Source organism: Alexandromys fortis, unplaced genomic scaffold, assembly GCF_014885135.2.
Source record: "Alexandromys fortis isolate MF-2015 unplaced genomic scaffold, M_Fortis_MF-2015_v1.1 scaffold_65, whole genome shotgun sequence".
In the NCBI taxonomy this organism is placed as follows: Eukaryota; Metazoa; Chordata; class Mammalia; order Rodentia; family Cricetidae; genus Alexandromys; species Alexandromys fortis.
The window spans coordinates 4,425,841-4,446,622 of NW_026067986.1; the positions used below are offsets into that span (position 1 = coordinate 4,425,841).

The 20,782-nt window shown below is 44.5% G+C and overlaps 1 protein-coding gene across 3 annotated transcripts in view; it reads left to right on the top strand.

Annotated features, from left to right (window-relative positions):
* The window catches only part of Hecw2 (HECT, C2 and WW domain containing E3 ubiquitin protein ligase 2), a 304,844-nt gene extending 286,612 nt beyond the window's left edge, over positions 1-18,232 (top strand). For 2 of the 3 annotated variants that reach the window (XM_050159279.1, XM_050159281.1), the window contains one exon: positions 11,730-13,376. In XM_050159279.1, the coding sequence (XP_050015236.1) occupies positions 11,730-11,841 (112 nt within the window). In that variant the 3' untranslated portion in view covers positions 11,842-13,376. Of the gene's footprint in view, positions 1-11,729; positions 13,377-17,058 lie in introns of those variants that run through there. The other variant, XM_050159280.1, reaches the window with a different exon arrangement.
* The last annotated feature ends 2,550 nt before the right edge of the window (positions 18,233-20,782 follow it).

Here is a 20,782-nt window from a genome sequence, read left to right on the forward strand (position 1 = left end):
GTCGGACAGCTCCAGTGTGTTCTTTTCCCTCCAAGAGGCTCTGTCTGTGTCTAGGGTTTCAGTTGTGACACTGTGCGTATATACTAGATACGTCGGGTGGAGGGCCTCCTTACTAAAAGTAAATGTATTCTTAAGTCCCCTGCTACAAGTTTGGCAATCTTCGCGTGACAGTCTGTTGTAACCTGCAGAGCTGGAAGGGTGTGAAGGGTGACAGCCAGCTGTCCTCGCGAGCCAGAGAGATGACAGAGAGCCTCTCGGCCTCTCCAGACAGGCAGTTCAGTCTTTCGGCCTTCTAAGCAAGCAAGGGGTTGACCCTTCCTCTTTGATTTCCTAGTCTCATTTTGTGGTAGCCCTGATCACGACGTGCCCCGGGAAATGTATTAGACTATGTATAGTAACCCCTGAAGTCAGAACAAGTGGCATCCATGACTTTCCCGGCTCCTTTACGGTAATAAAGTAACTGGCGATTTAGCGGATAAATAATCATAGAGACTTGAAACTTGCTCGATGGTGTCTCCGTGGAGACCGGCAGCCTGAGCACATTACTGCACTTCCTCTGCTTTGTGGTCGGTGTCTGGACTAGCTTTGCATTTGCATCTCTGTAGAAGCCTCCCTGCCCCCCCCCCCCAGCTCAGACGGATTTTTATGAGTAAAGAGTAAACCCACTTTATGGCTTTTCCTCTTGACAGTGCAAAAAAAAAAAAAAAAAAAATACTGTTCCCATGCCAGCCTGCAGGGTACAGGGCCCTTCTCTCCCCATCTGGATAAGAGCTCCCAAGTTCATCTGAGGTTTCTGCCAATGGAGTTGAAGAAGAAGAGTTAGAAACTACAGTCCGGGTGCAAGGGTGGCGTTCGACAAAGGAGAAAAGTGTTAATTTGGGAAATTTAGTTGTATCGGGAGACTATTGAAAATAAAATGTCTACCCAAAAGTTAGGAAATTGAATGTAAGTGCTCACTCGAAATAGGGGTCTCTCAGGGAAACCGTTTTACACACTAGACTAGGGCGCGGGTATTTTGTGATCTGTGAGCTCAGGCTGACCTTGAATTTGTGACCTTTTGCCTTTGTCTCACTCTCACCGGCCTGGCTTAGTAGGCACTTGCATACTGCCATGCCCAATGAAACAGACCTGGAAAAACACAATGCGCTCTCTCTGTCTCTCTCTCTCTTCCCCTCTCTCCTTTTCTCTCTCTCCCTCTCCCTCTCTCTCCCTCCTCTCCCTGTATTTCTCCCCCCTCCCTCCTTCTCTCTCCCCTCCCTCTCTCTCTTCCCCTCCCCCTCCTTTTCTCCCCCTTTCTTTCCCCCCTCTCTCCTTCTCTTTTCCTCTCTCTCCCTCTCTCTTTCCCCCTTTCTCTCCCTCTCTTTTTGTATCTTTCTCCCCCTTTCCATCTCTCTCTCTTCCTCTCTCTCCCTCCCCCCTCTCTCAATGAGAACCATCTTCCCCCTGGGCATTTGTTATTCTTATCATAAAAAGAAAACTTTTTGCAGATGTGCCAAGGAACATATTTAAGTTTTAGGGTACACAACACACACCGAAGTATCAGTCAACTGTCTAGCAGCGAGAGAAGTCCTCTCAGCGGTGTGGAGAATCTGCTCCAGTCATCCTTCAGATTCCCACACGCATGCATGCATGAGGACAAAACTTGCTCTGCAGAGCATGTCTGCAAGCTGCTTTTGGGGCATTGCACCATTAATTATGAACCTCTTTCCATGTCTTTAAATATCGCTCCACTATGTCATCAATAATGCAGCTTCTCCCCCTCCCGTGGAAGAGCATTGTTGACAGTCGAGGTGAGCTTCCAGCGAGCGAATAGGCAGACAGCAGAGGAGTCCTAGGATAAACTGCTCCTTTGCTCAATTACAAACATTAACCAGACAAGGATGCGCCCTGGAAATACCCTTTGGGGCCACTTCTTTTGAAGCGTCCAGCTGCTGGCGTCTGGGGTGGCTGTGAGGTTCTCATAGTTGAGTCTCTAATCCGGCGTCCCTCTTGGACGCCTCTCCACACCGCCCTCCTACTCGGTTCTGTAAAGCAGCGGATAACGAACGAATCTGCCATTTAATCAACTTCTCAACATATATATGTAAATATGAAAGACCTTTTGGCTCGGTCTCTGGGAGGTAGACCGGGAAGCCAGGCCGGTGGTGCCTACCTGTGATTCCGGAAAACCAGAGTCCAGAGGGTTCAGAGTCCAGAGGGTTCGGTAAAAACTAAAGCACTGGAAGAATCTGCTGATTTCTGATGCAGCGTTTCCATTGCTACCTGCGGTAGGGGATGACGTAATCCAGGCGAACCTGACCAGCAGGCCTTGGGGCTGTCTCATAAAGCGTTCTTTAAGTGTATCGGTGGGCAGTAGACAACGCAGCTGTTAAAGAGTAAGTCATTTCTCTCCTTCGGCTCCAAGAGCACAAACTTGGCTCATCTCTTATCAACCACTTACTCCATGACACGCTCACCTCTCACCCGGATCGCTGCGGCAGGGAGCCAGCCAGACTCCTCCAGTCCCATCTACCCTGACATTTGTTCATCCTGCTTCTTAAGAGATTTGTTTATCTCTTTCCCTGGCTTACACCTCCTTCAGTTGCCTAAAGAAAATTCAGACTCCTTCCGAAGTACTGGAGGGCGGGAGACCTGATCAGGCATTCAGCTCCGGCTTCAGCCCATCCGTGCCTCGGCGGCTGGCCTCCTGGCTAGTCTTCAAGGCCCTTGTGGGGCCTGCTGGCAGGCGCTCCTTTCTGTTGGTGCTTTCTCATCCCTGAGAATTGGGCTGGGCTGTGACCCCATCAGAAAGGCCCCTCTGACATCTTCACTCGGTGGTCCTGGCACTGCACTCTGGCAAAATGTGTTTCTGTCAGAAGACTTACCCTAACCCACTGATGAAGTTTAGTAGTTAGTGTATTTATTCCCTTTCCCCTTCAGGAATATAACCCTATGGGGACAGGGACCTTGTGTGAATTTAACATGGCCTTGACGTCAGCGTTGAGCTGAGCGCCTGACATCCACGGCTTGTTGTTAGTGGGATGGTTTTTTTGTTTTGTTTTGTTTCTGTTTTTCGAGACAGGGTTTCTCTGTAGCTTTGGAGCCTGTCCTGGAACTAGCTCTTGTAGACCAGGCTGGTCTCGAACTCACAGAGATCTGCCTGCCCCTGCCTCCCAAGTGCTGGAATTAAAGGCGTGCGCCACCACCGCTTGTCCGTGGGATAGTTTTTAACTTGACTTTATACCCATCTGAAAAGCCAAGGGCTGCTGCTGGCACTCACATTATAAAGCTGTAAAATCGAAATGAGACTATACACGCAACGTGAAGGCTAACACCACAGCCAGTAGGTGCAGGCGAAGATGGAACTTGCTTGGAATGCATAGTTCAAGGCATTTCTTCTGCTAGTAGTCTGCAGGACAGGAGTTCCCCCTGCAGTAGCGTTTGCACACTGTGCTCATAGGTCAGGCATCTCCACTAAGGTGACCTCAGAGACACTGGGATAAGACTGAGCTCACAGATCTCATTCTTCACTGCTTACTCTGAGCAAGTACTTATGTGATGTATAAATTGATCTCTGTCCGTGTGGCCTTAAAACAGGAAGAAAAATGGTAGCCTAATGCTAAATTAATTAACGCAAATTAGCATTTTTACCCACCAACTAATATGAAAAACAGATCGTTGGAGTAATAATAAATACCACAGCTCTCCTCCCCATTAGTTCATACTTAGTGAACACCTGATCGAGTGTTCAACAGATTAAATAGATAAAATTATTACCTAGTGTTAGCAAGAATTTCTATTCTAAATTTCCCGGCCCGAGCAGATATTATATTAATAAGGATACTAGAGAAATTATTAACATTTTTAAAAAATTAAGAATATTAAGCTATGGCAAGTTATACCCTAATTTGTGCTAATGATGCTACCTAAGCTAAGAAAACTGGCCCTGGGTAGCTTTACTGAATCCCGTCACGCTGGGTGACTGGTAGTTTTGGATTTCTCATGCTGATTACAGCCATGGTTCATCTTCGGTCCTTATCTAGCTCCTCTGTTCTCTGCCTTGTTTAATGGCACCTCTGCCACCCAATTACACACCCAACCAGTGTTCCCTCTCATCCCTGAAATAAATGAAAAAGGCTTTTGCATGCACACACCTGCATCCCTCTGGCCCATCCTCTCTTTCTGGCCTGGTCCAGCTTTGACCCTGGTTGGTCCCTTGCCCTTCTCTGGTTTCCTGGCAACACCATGCTTTCTCTCCCAGGCTTCCAGCCCATCTGTTGGGAAACATCCTTCGTGTTGATCCAGAAAAGCCCTGCACGCCTACAAAGTCTTCCAGCCTTGGCATAGGCAGGATCTGCCACAAAACCTTGCCCAACGTGGCTGGACAGACTTATAACTCATTGTATTATCACTGTATGCTCAACCACACATAACCCACAGGAATCTTTCGGATTAATTAGACAAAGGTGTGTCAGTCTTTGGGAGAAAATGCAGCCCAGATCTGGGACTAAGAGCCCAAAGCCATATTGGGTCTCAGAGCCACTTGCTCTAGGCAGATTCCTCAGCACAGAGCACAAGCTCCTGACCCTTCGGCTTCCTTTTGCTGAACATGGGAATTTTTTGAGGACAGAGACCAGACCTTTCTTCCTCTTCTACCTGAGCAGCTCAGTGCCTGACATGCAGCCTCTGTTGAGTGGGCATTTGTTTGGCAATCGAAGGAACAAGGAAGGTGTCATGCAAGTTGAAGATTTAAGTTTTGATCATCAGAGGCGTTTTGCATGCACATGGCAGGGGATCTTCACGGGGAGGGGGAATCATATGGGTATTTTTCTCTTAGTGAGAAGATTCTAGAAATGAAAGGATTAGAGTCTTCCCAAACACCCATGGGTCCCTGAATTGGGAACTTGAAAAGCCAGAAAGGGGGCGGAGAGGCACTACCAGAACCCCCAGACACATGAATAACCCCGAGAATTATCTTCTCTGACCACAACAGCTGATAGACCCCTAAGCACCCTCACTTCCCTTGAAAGCAGTGCCTGCAACACACTTGCAAATAGGTACAGTTTGGACCCGATAAATCAGTTTGAGAACACGCGCATTGCCAGAGAAGTTTTGACATTGCAAAATGATACTTCACAGATCCTTGCAGATCTCCCGGTGTTTTGTTTTGTTTTGTTTTTTAAATATTTGGTTTTGATCGGTGAAATTTCTTGACAGAAAAGTAGGAGGAGGAATAAGAAACCTGACACGTGACCTGTGAGACATCAGTGCACTTGAGATGAGCGTATTGGCGCATTCTAACTCCCAGAGCCTGCAAGAGAGCTGCTTTGATGCCAACATTTGATTTCTGTATGACACCTGTTACTTAAAACTAGACTCATGATTTTCTCTTCCTCTCTTTCTCTTCCCCTCCCCCTCCCTCTCCCTCCCTCTCCCCCTCACTCTCTCTCACGTACTTTCTCCTATTTTAAAATCTCAATTTTCATTTTCTTCTTTGTCTAGCATTTTGAGTGCTTGAACAAAAGCCAGGATGACTCTTGGGTACAGGACATGTGAGGGATACGTTAGTCAGCCAAGTGGCTTGTGCAGGCATAACTGATGCTCACTGGGTTTAGGTAGCTCCGTCACCATAGGAAGCCCAAAGGAGGGCAAGCCTGGGACCCTGTGTTTAATATCAGAAAAAAAAAATCCAGAAAATGCTGAGGCAACCGTTACGTCAGATCATAGATCTGGGGGTCGGGGAGTGGGGCTTTGCTTTCTTTTGAGTGCTCTGGCTGAAGAGCTTGAAGTGAGGTAAACTCATTATGACTTCAGGGTGGCTGGCTTTGGAAGATTTGAAAAAACATTCTCTTACCGAAACTGGAAAACTGGGTGCACTTTTGCTGCCAATATCAACACAGTTCAGAGGCCCTTTTGGTATTTTCTACTAGCTTTCTTTTTTAGAACATGGAATGAACTTGGGGTGGGTAGAGTATGAAAAGCCTCAGGATTTTTTTGTTTGTTTGCCTTTTTTTTTTTCCCTTGTACTTGGCTCATCCAACAAGCTGATGGTAAATATTGAGCAATGTATTTAACCACACTCTTCCTCAATTTCCTTATTAGCAACGTTGTCTTGTTTGTGTGCAGTTTTGAAATATTTGCGAGCACACAGAACGTCAGTGTGGCGATCCAATTTAGAGATTGTATTTCTAATTGGCTTGATGTCTCTCCAGTGGTGGAGACCACCTACAGCAGAATCATTTGGAGTAAATCTTAAAATACAGATCACCAGGACACCCCCCCAGACCATCCAACTGAGAATCTCAGGGACAAACCCCAGACTCCTTGGGTAATTCTGAGGCACACCAAAATGCCCCCTGGAGGACCTCTGTTCTCTGTCCCGTGAACTTGAGATTCAGCTTGCTAGTTTGGTGGCTGAAAAATCCCCTGGTATCTCCCAGGATCTTCTGGATTGACCCAGATTTGATAGTTGTCCCCAGAGATACTGCACCCTGTTACTGACTAGCTCCTTAAAAATTCCCTAAAGCTTCCCCCCCAACACACACCAGTAATCCTTTCCCACGGATGTTTGTGGCTATCGTGCGAAAGGCATGCAGCATGCCAAGGACTCACAGCCCACATTCAGGGGTTGCATGGTGCTACCAGGAGTAAAGAATGCAGCCAGTGAGCAGTAAAGTCTCCCCATGTGCAGCTGGATATTGGGCTTCCATGAGGAGACCCTGGGAGGTTGTGGTGCTATTTGTTTTGATGTTGTTGTTGGGCCACTTGCTTATCTTTGACCTTAGGAAAACCATTCAATCCTTGCACATAGCTTCCCCGTGTAGAATATAGGCTGTCTCTAGCTTCATGAGACTTTCTCCAGAGGACCTGTTTATTCAGAAGGAAAGTTAGGTTGCGGTAACTACATGTTATGCAACCAGACGTAACTTGAGAAGCAACGATGACTTTACATTGTGCCGCCATAATGGTGGTTACATCTCGTGACTGAGGAGGAGCAAAGAGAATATTACTCCAGGATGAAGTGGTAACTTAATTGGAAGGCTAAGATAGGAGGTTTGCACTGAGTACAGGCCCAGCTTGAGCTACATTATGTTCCAATCTACCCTATGCTAGAATCTCTCTCTCTGTGTCTCTCTCTGTGTCTCTCTCTCTGTCTCTCTCTCTCTCTCTCTCTCTCACACACACACACACACACACACACACACGCGCGCACACACACATCACACGCATGCACACACATGCATGTACGCCCAGTGGTTCGGTCCTCCCTTTCGTGTTGAGAACTGAAAACAGGACCCAGGCTTGTGGAAATTCCTAGATAAGAGGCAACAGGCAAGGATGCCACAGGAACTGAAAGGGCCGTACACGATTCCTGTTCGGCCTCACTTCAGCACTGACCCTTGACCCATGATCATGTCCTATGAAGTCATCACCACATTCCATACCTTTCCTTGTGTGCTCGAGGACCTTGACACTTGGTACTAATTTCTGGTTGCTGCCAAACAAACCACGCAAACTTAGTGATTGAAAATGTCCCCGCAAGTCTTTCTGTGTCTTTGGTGCAAGGTTTCAGGCAGGGCTTAGTGAAGTCTACACAGCCTCCCAAGACTGGAACTGGGTGTCTCCTGGGGTTTTTTTTCTCATAGGAAGACTCAGCCAGGGAAGGGTGTGTTTCCAAGCTACTTTAGACTTCAGGCTTCGTGGCAGCTTGCTTCTTCAAACCCAACAAGAGAGTCCATTTTTTTTTATTATATAACATTTAGACGAATCAATCAGAACCCTGGAAAAATGAATGATTTCGTGCCCATTAGGATGGCTAGACTAAAGATTAAAAAAAATACCAATGTGCTGGGTAGTTTTATGTCCACTTGACATAAGCTAATGTAAACTATAAGAGGAGGAAACCTCAATTAAGAAAATGCCTCTGTAAGATGAGGCAGTAGACAAACCTTTAGAGCATTTTCTTAATTAGTGATTGATTAGTGATAGGAAGGGCCCCATCCATTTTAATCGGTGCCATCCCTGGCCTGGTAGTCCCGAGTTCTATAAGAAAGCAGGTCGAACAAGTCATGATGAGCATAGCCAGTCAGCAGCACCCCTCCATGGCCTCTGCATCAGCTCCTGCCTCAAGGTTCCTGCCCTGCTTGAGTTCCTGTCCTGGCTTCCTTTGATGATAAACAGTGATGTAGAAGCCTAAGCCAAATAAACCCTTCCCTCCCCAAGTTGCTTTGGTCAATAGAAACCCTAGCTAAACTGGATGGTGGTGGCCGCTCACGCCTTTAATCCCAGCACCCAGAGGCAGAGGCAGGCTGATCTCTGAGTTTGAGGTCAACTTGGTCTACAGAGCGAGTTCCGGGACAGCCAGAGCTACATGGAGAAACCCTGTCTTGAAGCACACACACCCTAAGACAATAAATAAGATGTAGAGAATGGATGTTAGGAATGTTGACGAAGATATCAAGTGATAAGAGCTTCTGTACACTGCTGGCATGGATGGAAAATGTGGAACCAGTAAGGAGCACTGGCGGGTCCTTAACATATTAAATACATCGTGTTCCCACAATCTCACTCCTGGATCTCTCCCCCAAAGACTGAAAGCAGAGATTTGCAGAGATTTAAACAGGTGTTGCATGCGTGCAAGCGGCTCTCTCTCTCTCTCTCTCTCTCTCTCTCTCTCTCTCTCTCTCTCTCTCTCTCTCTATATGTGTGTGTGTGTGTGTGTGTGTGTGTGTGTGTGTGTGTGTGTGTGTGTTCACAGCAGCAGTGTTTCTGATAGCCAGAGGTGGGAAACAGACTCACGTCCATCAGTGGATGGAACGATCAACAGATCATGGTATACGCACAGTGGCCTGAATGAAGGGGATCCTGAGCCATGGTTACAAAATCCACCTTAAAAACATTACGCAAAATGAAATAAGCCAGACACAGTGGACATATATCTTAAGATTCTACTTTAAAGTACACAGAGTAGTAAAAAATCACAGACAGAAAACAGAACTGTGCATTCCAGGGGCACAGGAGGAGGACAAACGGGCTCCGTTTACTGTTTGACGGAGCCAGTTCAGAAGCGGTATGTCAGTGTTCTGGAGCTGGCGGATGGATGGGGCCGGTTGCTGGTCCATTTGTATTCGTCTCTTTGCCTGCCGCTGTTCTAAAACGCCCTGACAAAAGCCACAGAAGAGAGGGGAAGCTGGTCTTAGCTCACATTTCATGGGGCACATCCATCCTCTGGTGGCAGAAGCTTGAGGTGACTGATCGTACTGCACCCACAGTCTGGGGGCAGAACCTCTGACTAATGCACCCAAGTCTCCTGGGTCATTTGCCTCTCTTTCAGGTGGACAGTCGACGGTAGCCACCACGCTGCCTGAGTGCCTTTGACGCCACCAAACTGAGCCCTTAAAAACATCCACAGTGACCAGGCAATGGTGGCGCACGCCTTTAATCCCAGCACTCGGGAGGCAGAGGCAGGCGGATCTCTGTGGGTTCGAGGCCAGCCTGGTCTACAAGAGCTAGTTCCAGGACAGGAACCAAAAGCTACCGAGGAACCCTGTCTCGAAAACAAACAAACAAAAAATCCACAGTGGTAAAAATTCACTACCATCAAAGCATTAAAAGGAAATGTAGGGAAAGGAAAAGGTGAAGATCACAAAGCAGTGAATCCTAAGACTACGTACACCTGTTAGACCAAGGCACAGTGAAGTGCCCACCATACCTCAGTCACACAGTGTAGTAAATACTCCCCGGCTGTCGCACAAAGTCTGACATGTTATTCTGTTCAAACAATATTTCACTTCTGTATTTATCCCTCATCTCCCCTGGAACAAAAATGAAACCAGGTATATATAAATTTTTATTTTTATTTTCTTATTGGTTTTTTTGAGACAGGTTTCTTTGTGCAACAGCACTGGCTGTCCTGGAACTAGCTCTGTAGACCAGGCTGGCCTCAAACTCACAGCGAACCACCTGCCTCTGCCTCCCAGGTGCTTGGGATTAAAGGTGTGTGCCACCACCGCCCAGCCCAGAAATATATTTATAATTTCAGAGTTTCACACCAGATAGATTTTAAGCCATCCCTGGGACTCTGTTTTGCCACATTAGTAAAAACTTTGCCTTGGGATCTAGGTCCGGGCTCCATTAGAAGGAGATAACAAAAGAATTATGATAAATACAATTCTAGGATGCTTGGTAGGGTTTTTTGTTTTCGTTTTTGTTTGTTTGTTTTTAGTTTGCCCACAAAGATTGATGAGGTGATTTCCACCAATATGTCCAAGTATTTGAGGTATCAGGAGTGGAAAACCTGAGCCTTAATTTCAGGGTTGTTTTAACAGAGCCCCTCACGTCCTCGTTTCTGTAAGTCATGTGAACACACACATGCTTTCTTAGCTCTTTATTATGCCTTATTTTTTACGGGTCATTGTTATCGCTGGGCGATCTATTGAAGGCCATCAGGATAAAGTCCTCTGGTGACGAGGAAATGTATCTAACAATGCAGCTCTATTATGTGGTCCAACACCATGTGCCAGCCATTCTCTGAAGTGTGTTTCTCTTATTCCGGTGAATCTCACCCCCTTCTGATATCAATTTTCTTATTGTATTGACCCCCCTTTAACAGGTAAGAAATTTAAGTCTCAGAATTCTAATACAACACTCCAAATCACACAGCTGATACGGATGGTAAAAGGAGTACTCAACCCCAAATCTCCCCAAGACCAAGGTTAATCTTCCCCCATTTAGTATCACCTACAGGGATAGTACTTTATATTTATATCATAAGACATACATGATTTGTAACAATAAAATTTTCACATTGCTTTTGTATAAATATTATGGCTCCTCAAACTTCATGTTACTTCAGGGTCTTTTTTTGTTTTCTGTTTTGTTTTGTTTTTGTTTTTCTATCTCTCTTACGTCTAAGCTTCTTAGCCCCAGCAAATTCTCGTGCGTTCAGGACAGGGCATTTCCTAGCCCGTGTCAAAAGTGCAGATCTGTTCCCCGATAAGATGTACTATTTGGAGACGATTTTTTTTATTGTGAATCAGGTGAAAATAACAGGAAAACACCTCCCCCCCTTCTTGGCAAAAGAGCAGGTATTTCTAAAAAGAGCACTGCACACAACTGTGATTTAATGGCCCCTTTTCTTGAGTTGTGTCGGGTGGGAAGGCAGATTAGAGCACGCAGTTCAAAGCAGTCCCAGTGTTTACTGACTTCCAAAGACAAGTCTAGCCAGGGACTTTCCCCCAAACTCTGAGCCACAGTCTGGGCTTCAGAGACAGTTTGCTGGTCTTCCCTGCCCAAGGAAATGAAAAACTGCCGGGCCACAGACTCTCGGAGGGGCACCCTGGCAGCTGGCAGTGTTGGAAGGGAATCAAAGTGCATCCCTTGGCAAGGCCTTTATTCTTAACTTTGAACAGAGAGGAAGAAAAAGGACTAAACTTGGCGTTTTCATTCTCATACAGCTCAGCAAGCAATACTATGCACGGAATATATCTTCTAACGGGTGACGTGTAAAAAAAATTTTCAATGTGTCCAACTCTTCTGAGAAAAATGCAACTCTGAATTTTTTTTAAGTTAAAACATCTTCACTTTTCCCAAAATAACTGTGAAAATGGTAACAGATAAATTCGAATAAAAAAGGAAAAGGCATTCTTGTGGGTGCACACGCGCGCGCGCCCCCCACCGCACACGCATGCGTACATGAGCACCTGAAGAGGCGCTTCCGTTTTTTCTCATCATGCTTCTTCTGTTTGCAGAGCCCACACTTGTTTTAACCGCCTGGATCTCCCTCCGTACCCTTCCTTTTCCATGCTGTATGAGAAACTCTTGACAGCAGTCGAAGAGACCAGCACCTTTGGACTTGAGTGAGCTGGGAGGAGGATGCTCGGCTCTTGGCGGACAGACAGCGTCAGAAGCCGCCTCCGGAAGAGTGGCAGGGCAGCGGTAGTCTCCAGCCCAGGGTTCCAGGAGAACAAACTGCGTGTTGCTCTTGAGGAACACAGGCTCGTGTGTTGGGGGGGCTGGCTGTGAGTGCCCTTGGAAGCCTTGGGGTGAGCTCGGTGCCCGTGGAACAACCCAACAGTCTTTCAATCAACAGTTCTTGACTGCCAAACCTTTTCCCATGCGTTATGTTTCAAGATAAAGGTGAATCTGCGCTTGAGCAACTCCATGGGGGACTTTCGGCGACTCGGGCGAATCTTGGAACGCTCCCGTCGGGCATACTTCAAGCCACACTGGCAGCACTTGGCCCAATCTCCAAATTAGTGCAAGTGAAAGAATATCATAATATATATATATTTCCCGAAAGTACATTTGTTTAAGCCCTAAGTTATAACCGAAATATTCATTTCTTGCTTACGCGTGCCTGCATGGTGTCCACTATAGGTTTCGCGACATTCACGGAACGCGAGCGAAACGAAGTCAGTCTGAGGTAACTGTAAAGATTGGCTGCAAGGTGGTCCTGTAACAGTGTGTATGCAAATGGTGTGTGTGTCCTTGCGGCTGAAGACAAACTTGCTCAGTAAACGACTAATGACAGATCTGATGCTTTATAATGCATGAAAACAGTTGTCAAATAACTAGCAATTAATCACAGCATATCAGGAAAATGTACACAGTGAGTTCTGTTTATTTTTTTATAGGTTCATTCTATTTCTGTTCTCTAAGATGTATATAAGGACCTAGCTACCATATTGTCCGTACCTCCTCCTCATTTTCACGTTCGATGCTTACTCGGGCATCTGGCTAGTCTTGTCTCCTTGTAAGCCCGCTCAAGGGAACGAAAGGGCCTTTTTATTTTTATAAAGGTTACAAAAAAATAATCCCCCCAAATATTTTGCACTGAACGTACCGAAGTCGAAGGGACATTACAATATGACTAACAGCAGCTCCATCTCTTGCTGAGTACAACAGACGTTGCTTCTAAATCAGATTCCCTTCCCAGTGCCATGGCAGCCACTGCAAGGACTGTGCATCTAAGTAATAATTTTTTAAGACTCACACTATGTGATAGTATGATATGCATTTATTTAAAAATGCATTAGATTCTCTTCCATCCATCGACTACTTTACAGGATGGCATTTATTACAGAAATTTCGTATTCCTCCCCCACCCCCACTGCTTTTTATTTGTACAGCATCATCGAACGGCAAGCTTGGTTAGGGAAGCCGTCGGCAGTGTCAGAGAGGTCAACTCTCCTCGCAGGAAGAATTCCACTTTCCCTCATCAGTGAAGATACCACAAATTGAAACTCTCAGCACTATATTTCTAAGCCTGCATTTTCACTGATGCATAACTTTCTTATTAATATCAAGAAAAAGTCTTTTCTATATGGTCTCTCAGAAACTGCATGACATCACTGACAAGCCTTCTTAATTTAATAAAAGGATATCCTTCGTTTTAACTGCTTTCGGGACTGTCCCATGCTATTGTTTGTTCCTTGATTTATGACATAGCTAAGCAGATGCACAATTCAGTGAGGTGGGAATTGAGAGCGGGAAAACCATTGGATTAGCATTTAATCTGCCAGTCTGCGGGGAGGGGGCGTTCCAGGCATTCCCTACACATTGCGCCGAGCATCTTATTTATAAGTGGGATGTGGGTGACTTTGCAGGTCACAGGCTTACATGCACAGGTACCCAGAGGTGTGTAGTAAGAGCAGTTACTCTCCCGCTAGTAAAGCTGTGTGTCCGTTGGATCCTCAGGAGGAATGACTCTCCGGTTGTGTTACAGTGTTAAAAGATAAGCACTGGATGTGGGAAAACATCCCAGGAGAAAAGCTTATAGGAACCTGGGAAAGATATGAAGACTATTTATTTGTATACCATAATTGGGCCAGAAAAAAAAAAAACACTAAACCTTTTCACCGGAATTATTAGTTTGTACTTATTTGCCATGAATACAAGTATATATTTAATTTTTGCAAACTCCTTTTGTTTGTGTCTTTTCATCGTAAGGAAAGCAGAGCACACCAACACGCTCTGAAAATCACACTTTGATGTGTCAGAGCATCCCCTGACTGACAGCTGCCACAGGGTCTCCTCACGGGAAAGCTGCCTTTCCTTCAGAAGTACATGTCTAGCTAGGCCGTGTTAGTGTTCATTTGGTTTGAGACGTTTTGCCACCCACCATAGGCCCCATTGTTGGCGGAAGATATTTGAAATAACATGTACCCCTTTATTTCTAATTGATGCTATCTTGTTGCTGCCAAGGCATCCAACTTCTCAAATAACCATTTTTAGATGTGCTCAGATGTTCTTAAAGTAGTACGGCTTGGTCTAGTTGGCCCTGTTCTGAGAGTTGGATAAATTATCAGAATCGAAGTTAGCATATCAGAAAACCAGGATAACTTGTCTGCTGTTCTTCATGGGTAAAACCAAAAGCACACGACTAACTTTTACAGCTTGTAAAAGTTAGACAACACAGCCACTGAATGAATTAAATGTTATTGTACGCCACAATTAGAAATATCCTTAAATACGTTCTCCTGGAATGTGAACCCCAGTAACTTGGCTCTTTGGTTTGGTTTGAAGAGATTTCTAAATGAGGCTGCTAACAGCATAAAAGACAATTCTGGTACCCCATCATCGTTCAAACACGGGCGGGCACATCGTTGGGGTTCCCTCCATGCCCGTCACTCATTTGATGATGGAGCCCCAAGATTCTGAATCTGGCCTCCAGAAAAAAAAATGCTCATGGTCTACTAGAGAGGGCATTGCGTTTCCAAAACATTTTTAAATAAAAGACCGAGTTCTACAATTCAGGAATGAAGCGAGAATAACCTATCCGCCCTCCCCCCCTCCACCGCCCCGCCAGAGTCTTGGTTATAGCTTCATGTATGTGAAACTGTGTAGGTCAAAGTCATCATCAGACATGTGCTGTTTCTCTTGGTAACTACAAGGGCGTCAGAATATCAGTGCTGCTGATCTTGAGACCCAAAATGCATTCATAATGAGGAGGGTTTCGAGTCTGTAGATGGGGCCTGAGTTGTGAAGGAGCAAGTCAAGGGCCTTTAAATTATCAAAGAAATATCATCCTAGATAGAAAAGAATAGAAAAATATCAAAATGAAGTCTGGGTATTTCCTCCCATCCCTGCGCTACAACACACGTTCCATTTTAGGTGTAAAATATCTCAATTCCTGAGCCAAAAACCACACCTGGAATCAGAACATCTCTCTGGCGCACAAAATGAATGGAAGTCAGTTTTCTAGTACGTGCTGTATTTATACTTTAATGGTCACTCTGTAATAAATAAATATAAAGGATGCAATTGAACTAGAGAAGGAATACATTTTGCAAAACTAGAGTGCAGCCTCTCCAGACATTCTCAGTCCATTAAACTCTAGTCGTAAGGACTGAGGTCTGTTCACAGCCGCCCTGGTGGAAACGTGAGAGCCCGAAGGCGCTGGAGCGTTCGTTGCCCAGCGCTGAAGCGCTTCCCAGTGCTTGCCAGAGCATCCTCATCCTCCTTTGGTCCTCAGTGCTTGCTTAGGGAGAAGGATCAAGCTCCCGCTGGGATCGGGCTCATTTCACGCGTAACTGGGCAGATGAGTTCTCCTACTTTGGTGCCGCGATCCTGTTTCATCTCGGGAACTACGAAGACTAATGTTTGTACCGAATCTACTCGATTTTCAGATGCTTTCCTTTCCCAAACTCTCACTTTCTCAAACACGCTTCAGTTGTGGCGCTCCTGCGGAGGCCACGGAGAAAGTAGTATATCCGTGGAGAAGGCTCTTCACGGACGCAGTGTTTACATCTCCTGCCTGTGGGAGCAACTGAAGACCAGTTTGGTTGTCTTTGGTGGGCTTCCTTGGGGATTATGTAGAAGCAAGAATATGGAGAAGGCACCAACCAGAGACCTGGCTTCCATTATTGATTTTTGCTAAATCTGAGTCTTCAGAGGCCTGGCAGCGGGCTCCCAGTGACACGGAGGAAGGGACCACCCGCAGCTTCCGTTTGTCTTCCTGTCTTCCTGATATTTATTCAAATGACTTTTTTTCCTACTTTTTGCGCTACTTTTCACAAGGAACATAACTTATAATGAAGGGTCTAGAGTTTTATTCAATTTAACTTCGTTCAGGAAATTCCAGGGGCAGGAAACGAGGCCGTTCTCTCATTACAAGGCATCACTAACCCCACATAAGAAGCAACATGATGTTGAAAAACACAGCCTGTCCCCCTCCCACGTCCCCAGTTACACTTGAGATTTGGGTCAGCTGTTGCTGAGTGGCGTCCTCAGTCGGCCATCCTACTCCCATGTGACTTGACTTTAAGTTAATGAGAATGACCCCCTGGCAGCAGATTCTAATCAGAAGACTCTATTTGCTTCATAGTTAGTTTTGGTTTTAGATAATTTGTCTAGCACAGAAGCAAAGGAACCCCAGAGACATCAGAGGTTTCTGGGCTGTAACTCAAGGTCCAACCACTACCGTTCAAAGGGTGGTTAAGAAAGAAAAAGAGATGCCTTGCAATTGTACCGCTCTGGCCATCTAACGGTAACTGCTGTCGAGATCCAGGAGTAACCACTACATCTCCAGGAACTGACGTGATGGATATAAGGAATGGGTTTGCCTCCGTGAGAGCCATCAGGGTTAGGAGTGAAGGTGCCTTTAAGATCACAGGAGAGCCAAGGAGACAGGGGAACATTGCTACAAACACCATCAAACTCAGAGCATGCTGACGGGAGAGTCGGAATGTGTGACATTTCTGAGTTGAAAACAGTGTCTTAGTTTTGTGAAGACACTGATGGGCCATCTACCTGGTGGGAGATACCCATGTTGTGTGATTTCAGTAGGCTAGTATTTCCTGGTCTGCAATATGTCATTCAGTCCCAAAGTTTTAAGGCTAACCATAGCTTGATCAGGAAGCTCAACAATTTGCATTGATTTTTTTTAAACTTGGAAATTATTGTTATTGCTATCGAACGCTATTTTTGAAATAAAAGCGCTTTTATTTCATTATGGTTCATTTGTTTTTACAGCTGACATTAACATAACTTTTGAGATATTCTCACTCTCCAATTAATGTTGATTTACACTATTATAATATTACACTATTATAATGTTGATTTAATATTCCCTATTAGTGCGGAAAGCAACTCTGAAGTGTGAGGTTACCGAATCACAAAAGGAGACCGAATGACGGCTTCCTACCAAAGAAGTTAAGACAGCAGATACATTTGCTTCAATTTTGATGGTCAAGGTACTTTATTCTGATTTCATGATCAAATAGCTCAACAGGACAGATGGCTCTAGCTGTTTATGATCTTTATGTCTGATGGCCTTGGGCAAGTGATATCTTCAAATCCAATTTCATTTTAAGATATGACAAACCTGAGGAATGTTGATAGGAATGTTTATGATTCAAAGTGAATCAGCTACTACTGGTGTAGGTAAGAAATCATCAGTAAATTCTGGTAATTATCGCCTTCTGTTAAAAGGGATGGGTAATGTTTAAGGAAACACCTTGGAAGGGTGAACCAGGAAACACAGAACAGAATGTTTTGTTAGGACATCAATGCCCTAAAAGATATAATTACAGCTTATTTTTCTTTATGTAATATCATAAGTAAAATATGGGGGCTGTTAGCACACTGGAAAGTGCGTAAGATTACATGTTTTTATAACAGGGGTGCAGGCATTCCAAAATAAATGAATGAAAAAAAAAACCTACATGCATCTCTCTTGCCTCTTACTGCAAGTATTAATCTAATTTTATAATAATGCTTACTTTTTAATATCAAGGCTCTGTAAAGACATTTTATTTCTAAGATTTCAGTAGAGCACAGGTGGTGTATTTTTTAAGCCTCTCTGTCTCTTCACCAGCCCCGCCCTTCATGCCCACTGTACCATAGGTCACAGTTAATTGTCACACTTATGGGTCTGTTGATTTGATTTAAGCTTTGTATTTCTTCGGTGTAACTTTTAATAGAGAAAACTGATGGGAGGTGTTTGATATTAGAATAAGATTACACAGCCCTCATTTGACCTTACATTTACTTTTTTTTTAAGGCACATACTATAGGGTGTTGGTAGCCATCCTAGAAATGCATCAGGACTGGCATTACACAAAGCTTACAACTGAATCATGGACCAGTTGTTCATTTTTCCGGGAAGTCTGTATTCTTATCCTCACCTGAGCCCCTGACTCTTGTGTTGTATTTTTTATGATTATGAAATGCTTTGACGGAAAGATATTTTAATGTGTACAATTTGTTTTATTTTCATACTGATCTCTATTTTTGTTTAAAGCCATGTTACATCACGAAATCATTTAACCAAAAATAAATCTTCTTTTAAAAAAATGAGCTGGGACTTTTCTGTCATACTTTGGGGGAAGAATAAACTCCAGAAGGACAGAATTAGGGATACGGTACTTGGGATCAGTAGACAGTTCTGCAGACACGTTAATTTCTCCCTTCATTGGATTCGTAATCAAGAATCTATTTTGTTTATCTTCACAAGAATATTTTCCTCTCAGTAGTGCACCAATGAATGTTACAGGAATTGAAACAAACCATAGGGTTTTCACTCATGCATTGAGTCTATTCGTTAGGTCATGTTGGACCTTTAACTCATAATCATATGTACACCAGCTCCTCTACTGTCACCCAGATCAATTTAATCTGAGGGCCATGTATTCATGCCTGGAAAAAGCAGGTAGGAAAACTGGCTGAGCCAGAGCAACAGACCAATGGGGCTTCCAAATATCTTGGCTCCTGCAGATCCCAGCCGTGTGTAATTCTGGTCTGTTGATTTGTAAGGAGAAACGCAGCGATTCAAATGTTGGTATGATTGTTCCAAACTGTTTGATGTATTAGATGGCTCAAACCCACCATGTCCACAGGTTGAATTTTACTTATATAGGTGGAGTCTGATACCCTTGATTTAATAAATTAATCCTTTTATGCCTGGCTTAGTAGTGACCTAAATGAACTGTCCAGATAAAGAAAATGCTACTAGGACATAGTAGTTAATAGGAGAGGAAGAGGAAAGGAAAAATGTGAATATATGGTATGAAGGGCAACAGTTAGTAGCCAGGAAAGGGTAGTTCTATAGTACAAAGGCCAGCAGGCGGTGCCTGGAGTTTGTATTTGAAAATGACGTATTATTAATATCTTTGTGAAAAACTAGCTTGTGTTAGCTCATATAAGAGGGTCCCTGTCAAGATGTCATGAGTTTTGAGATATCATTAAACCCTTTCTTTGATACTCTAGATTGAGGATTCTACTTTCTGTAGACATGAGAGTTTGAAACAGGATTTCACTATTACAGGTTTGCTCTGTTGCTGCAAGACAAGCGTGTGGGGGGGGGTGGCATTCATGCCTCTGACTTCCTGCTCTGCCTTTTGATTTCACCGTGTCTCTGTCATGATAAACTTACCTGTTCTTGTTTTGTTCTCTTAATGTAAAGCTCAAACCCACTTCCCAGGTGACGATAGAACAGCCGCTCTCTGCTGCCCTGGGTATTTCACGCTGTTGTGGAATCGTTTCTTTGGCTGGCTGGTTGTTTGCTTTTATTTGGTTTTTCATCTTTAAGCCAGAAAGCATTTCAACTCCTGGCGAAGGAATAGAGACTTTCTCCTTGTCCTTTCTTTTCCTTGTTGACGAGTGGTTCCCTAATCGTGACTTTCCTTTTTCTGATAGCGACTTCCCGACTATTGTGTCTCCCAGTCAAACAAAACTCTGGAATCACAAGAACAAACTGAACTGAGAGCTCCCGATAAAGCTATGCTTGCTGAGACACATTCCATCCACTTTGTTTTCTGGAGAACTTGACAATTCTCACATAAAAAGATCTCAAAGATGTTCAGACATTTGGGAAATGCGAGTAACCTTCCAGAGGCTCTTGGGAGCAGCATGCATTTCTTTCCTGATTTATAACAATGCCACAAAGTACCACCTCACAACACGAAATGCTTAGATAAGGTAATAATTCATGACTCATTAATATTCATTTGACAAGCTCACATTCTTGAGAGCAATCATGACATAGTCAACCGCACCCCCCACCCCCACTGCGTGCCCACTCAAAGTGAAATTCTGAGGTTGAGGCCATAAAGATCTGCCTTTTCTAACTGACAGTTTTGTCCGGATTGTCAAGTCGGTTTTTCTAGAATTTGACTAGCCCCAGTGGAGGACATCTTTTCACGGAAACAGAATGGAGTCTAAAGAAACCAACTGAAGTATGGTGTTGCTGTCTAGATCTGGTGAACAACGGGGGGCAATGGCAATAGCCTGTCTTGTTTGGGGAGCCCCTGGGACTTTCCTGGCCCGCAGCTGTTAGGGAGGTTGCTTATACCCAAAGTAGGACTTTCATTTAGCAACCCGCAGCTTCTCAGGGCAGCATTTTCCACTCACACAGGGTACCCCCATTCAAACGCTCCTTTTCAATGACAGATTTTAGTTCATTGACAAAGTACCAGGTTTCCAAATGTTTCTTCCCGTATCCTCGGTTTGGGTTTATCATTTCTTTTCCTTGCTGCCACTGGAGTCAGAAGCTCAGAGATGCTCAGGATTTGGCCTCACAAGTAATCCACCTTCATGGCCAAGGAAGACGTGGTTGTTGGAGGTGTCATGACATTAATACTACATTACAAGAGGTGATGAAAACTGCCTTCATCCACAGTGGCCAAGCACATGGCATCTGTGAGGCTGCTAAAGCCTTAGTTAACTGCCAAGCCCATCTTCTGTGCTTGTACCCAATTGTGATCAGCATATATAACTGCCATATATATATATATATATAATAGTTATATACATATCATATATATATATCATAGTTAGGCTATTTATTGCTGTGAAGAGACTC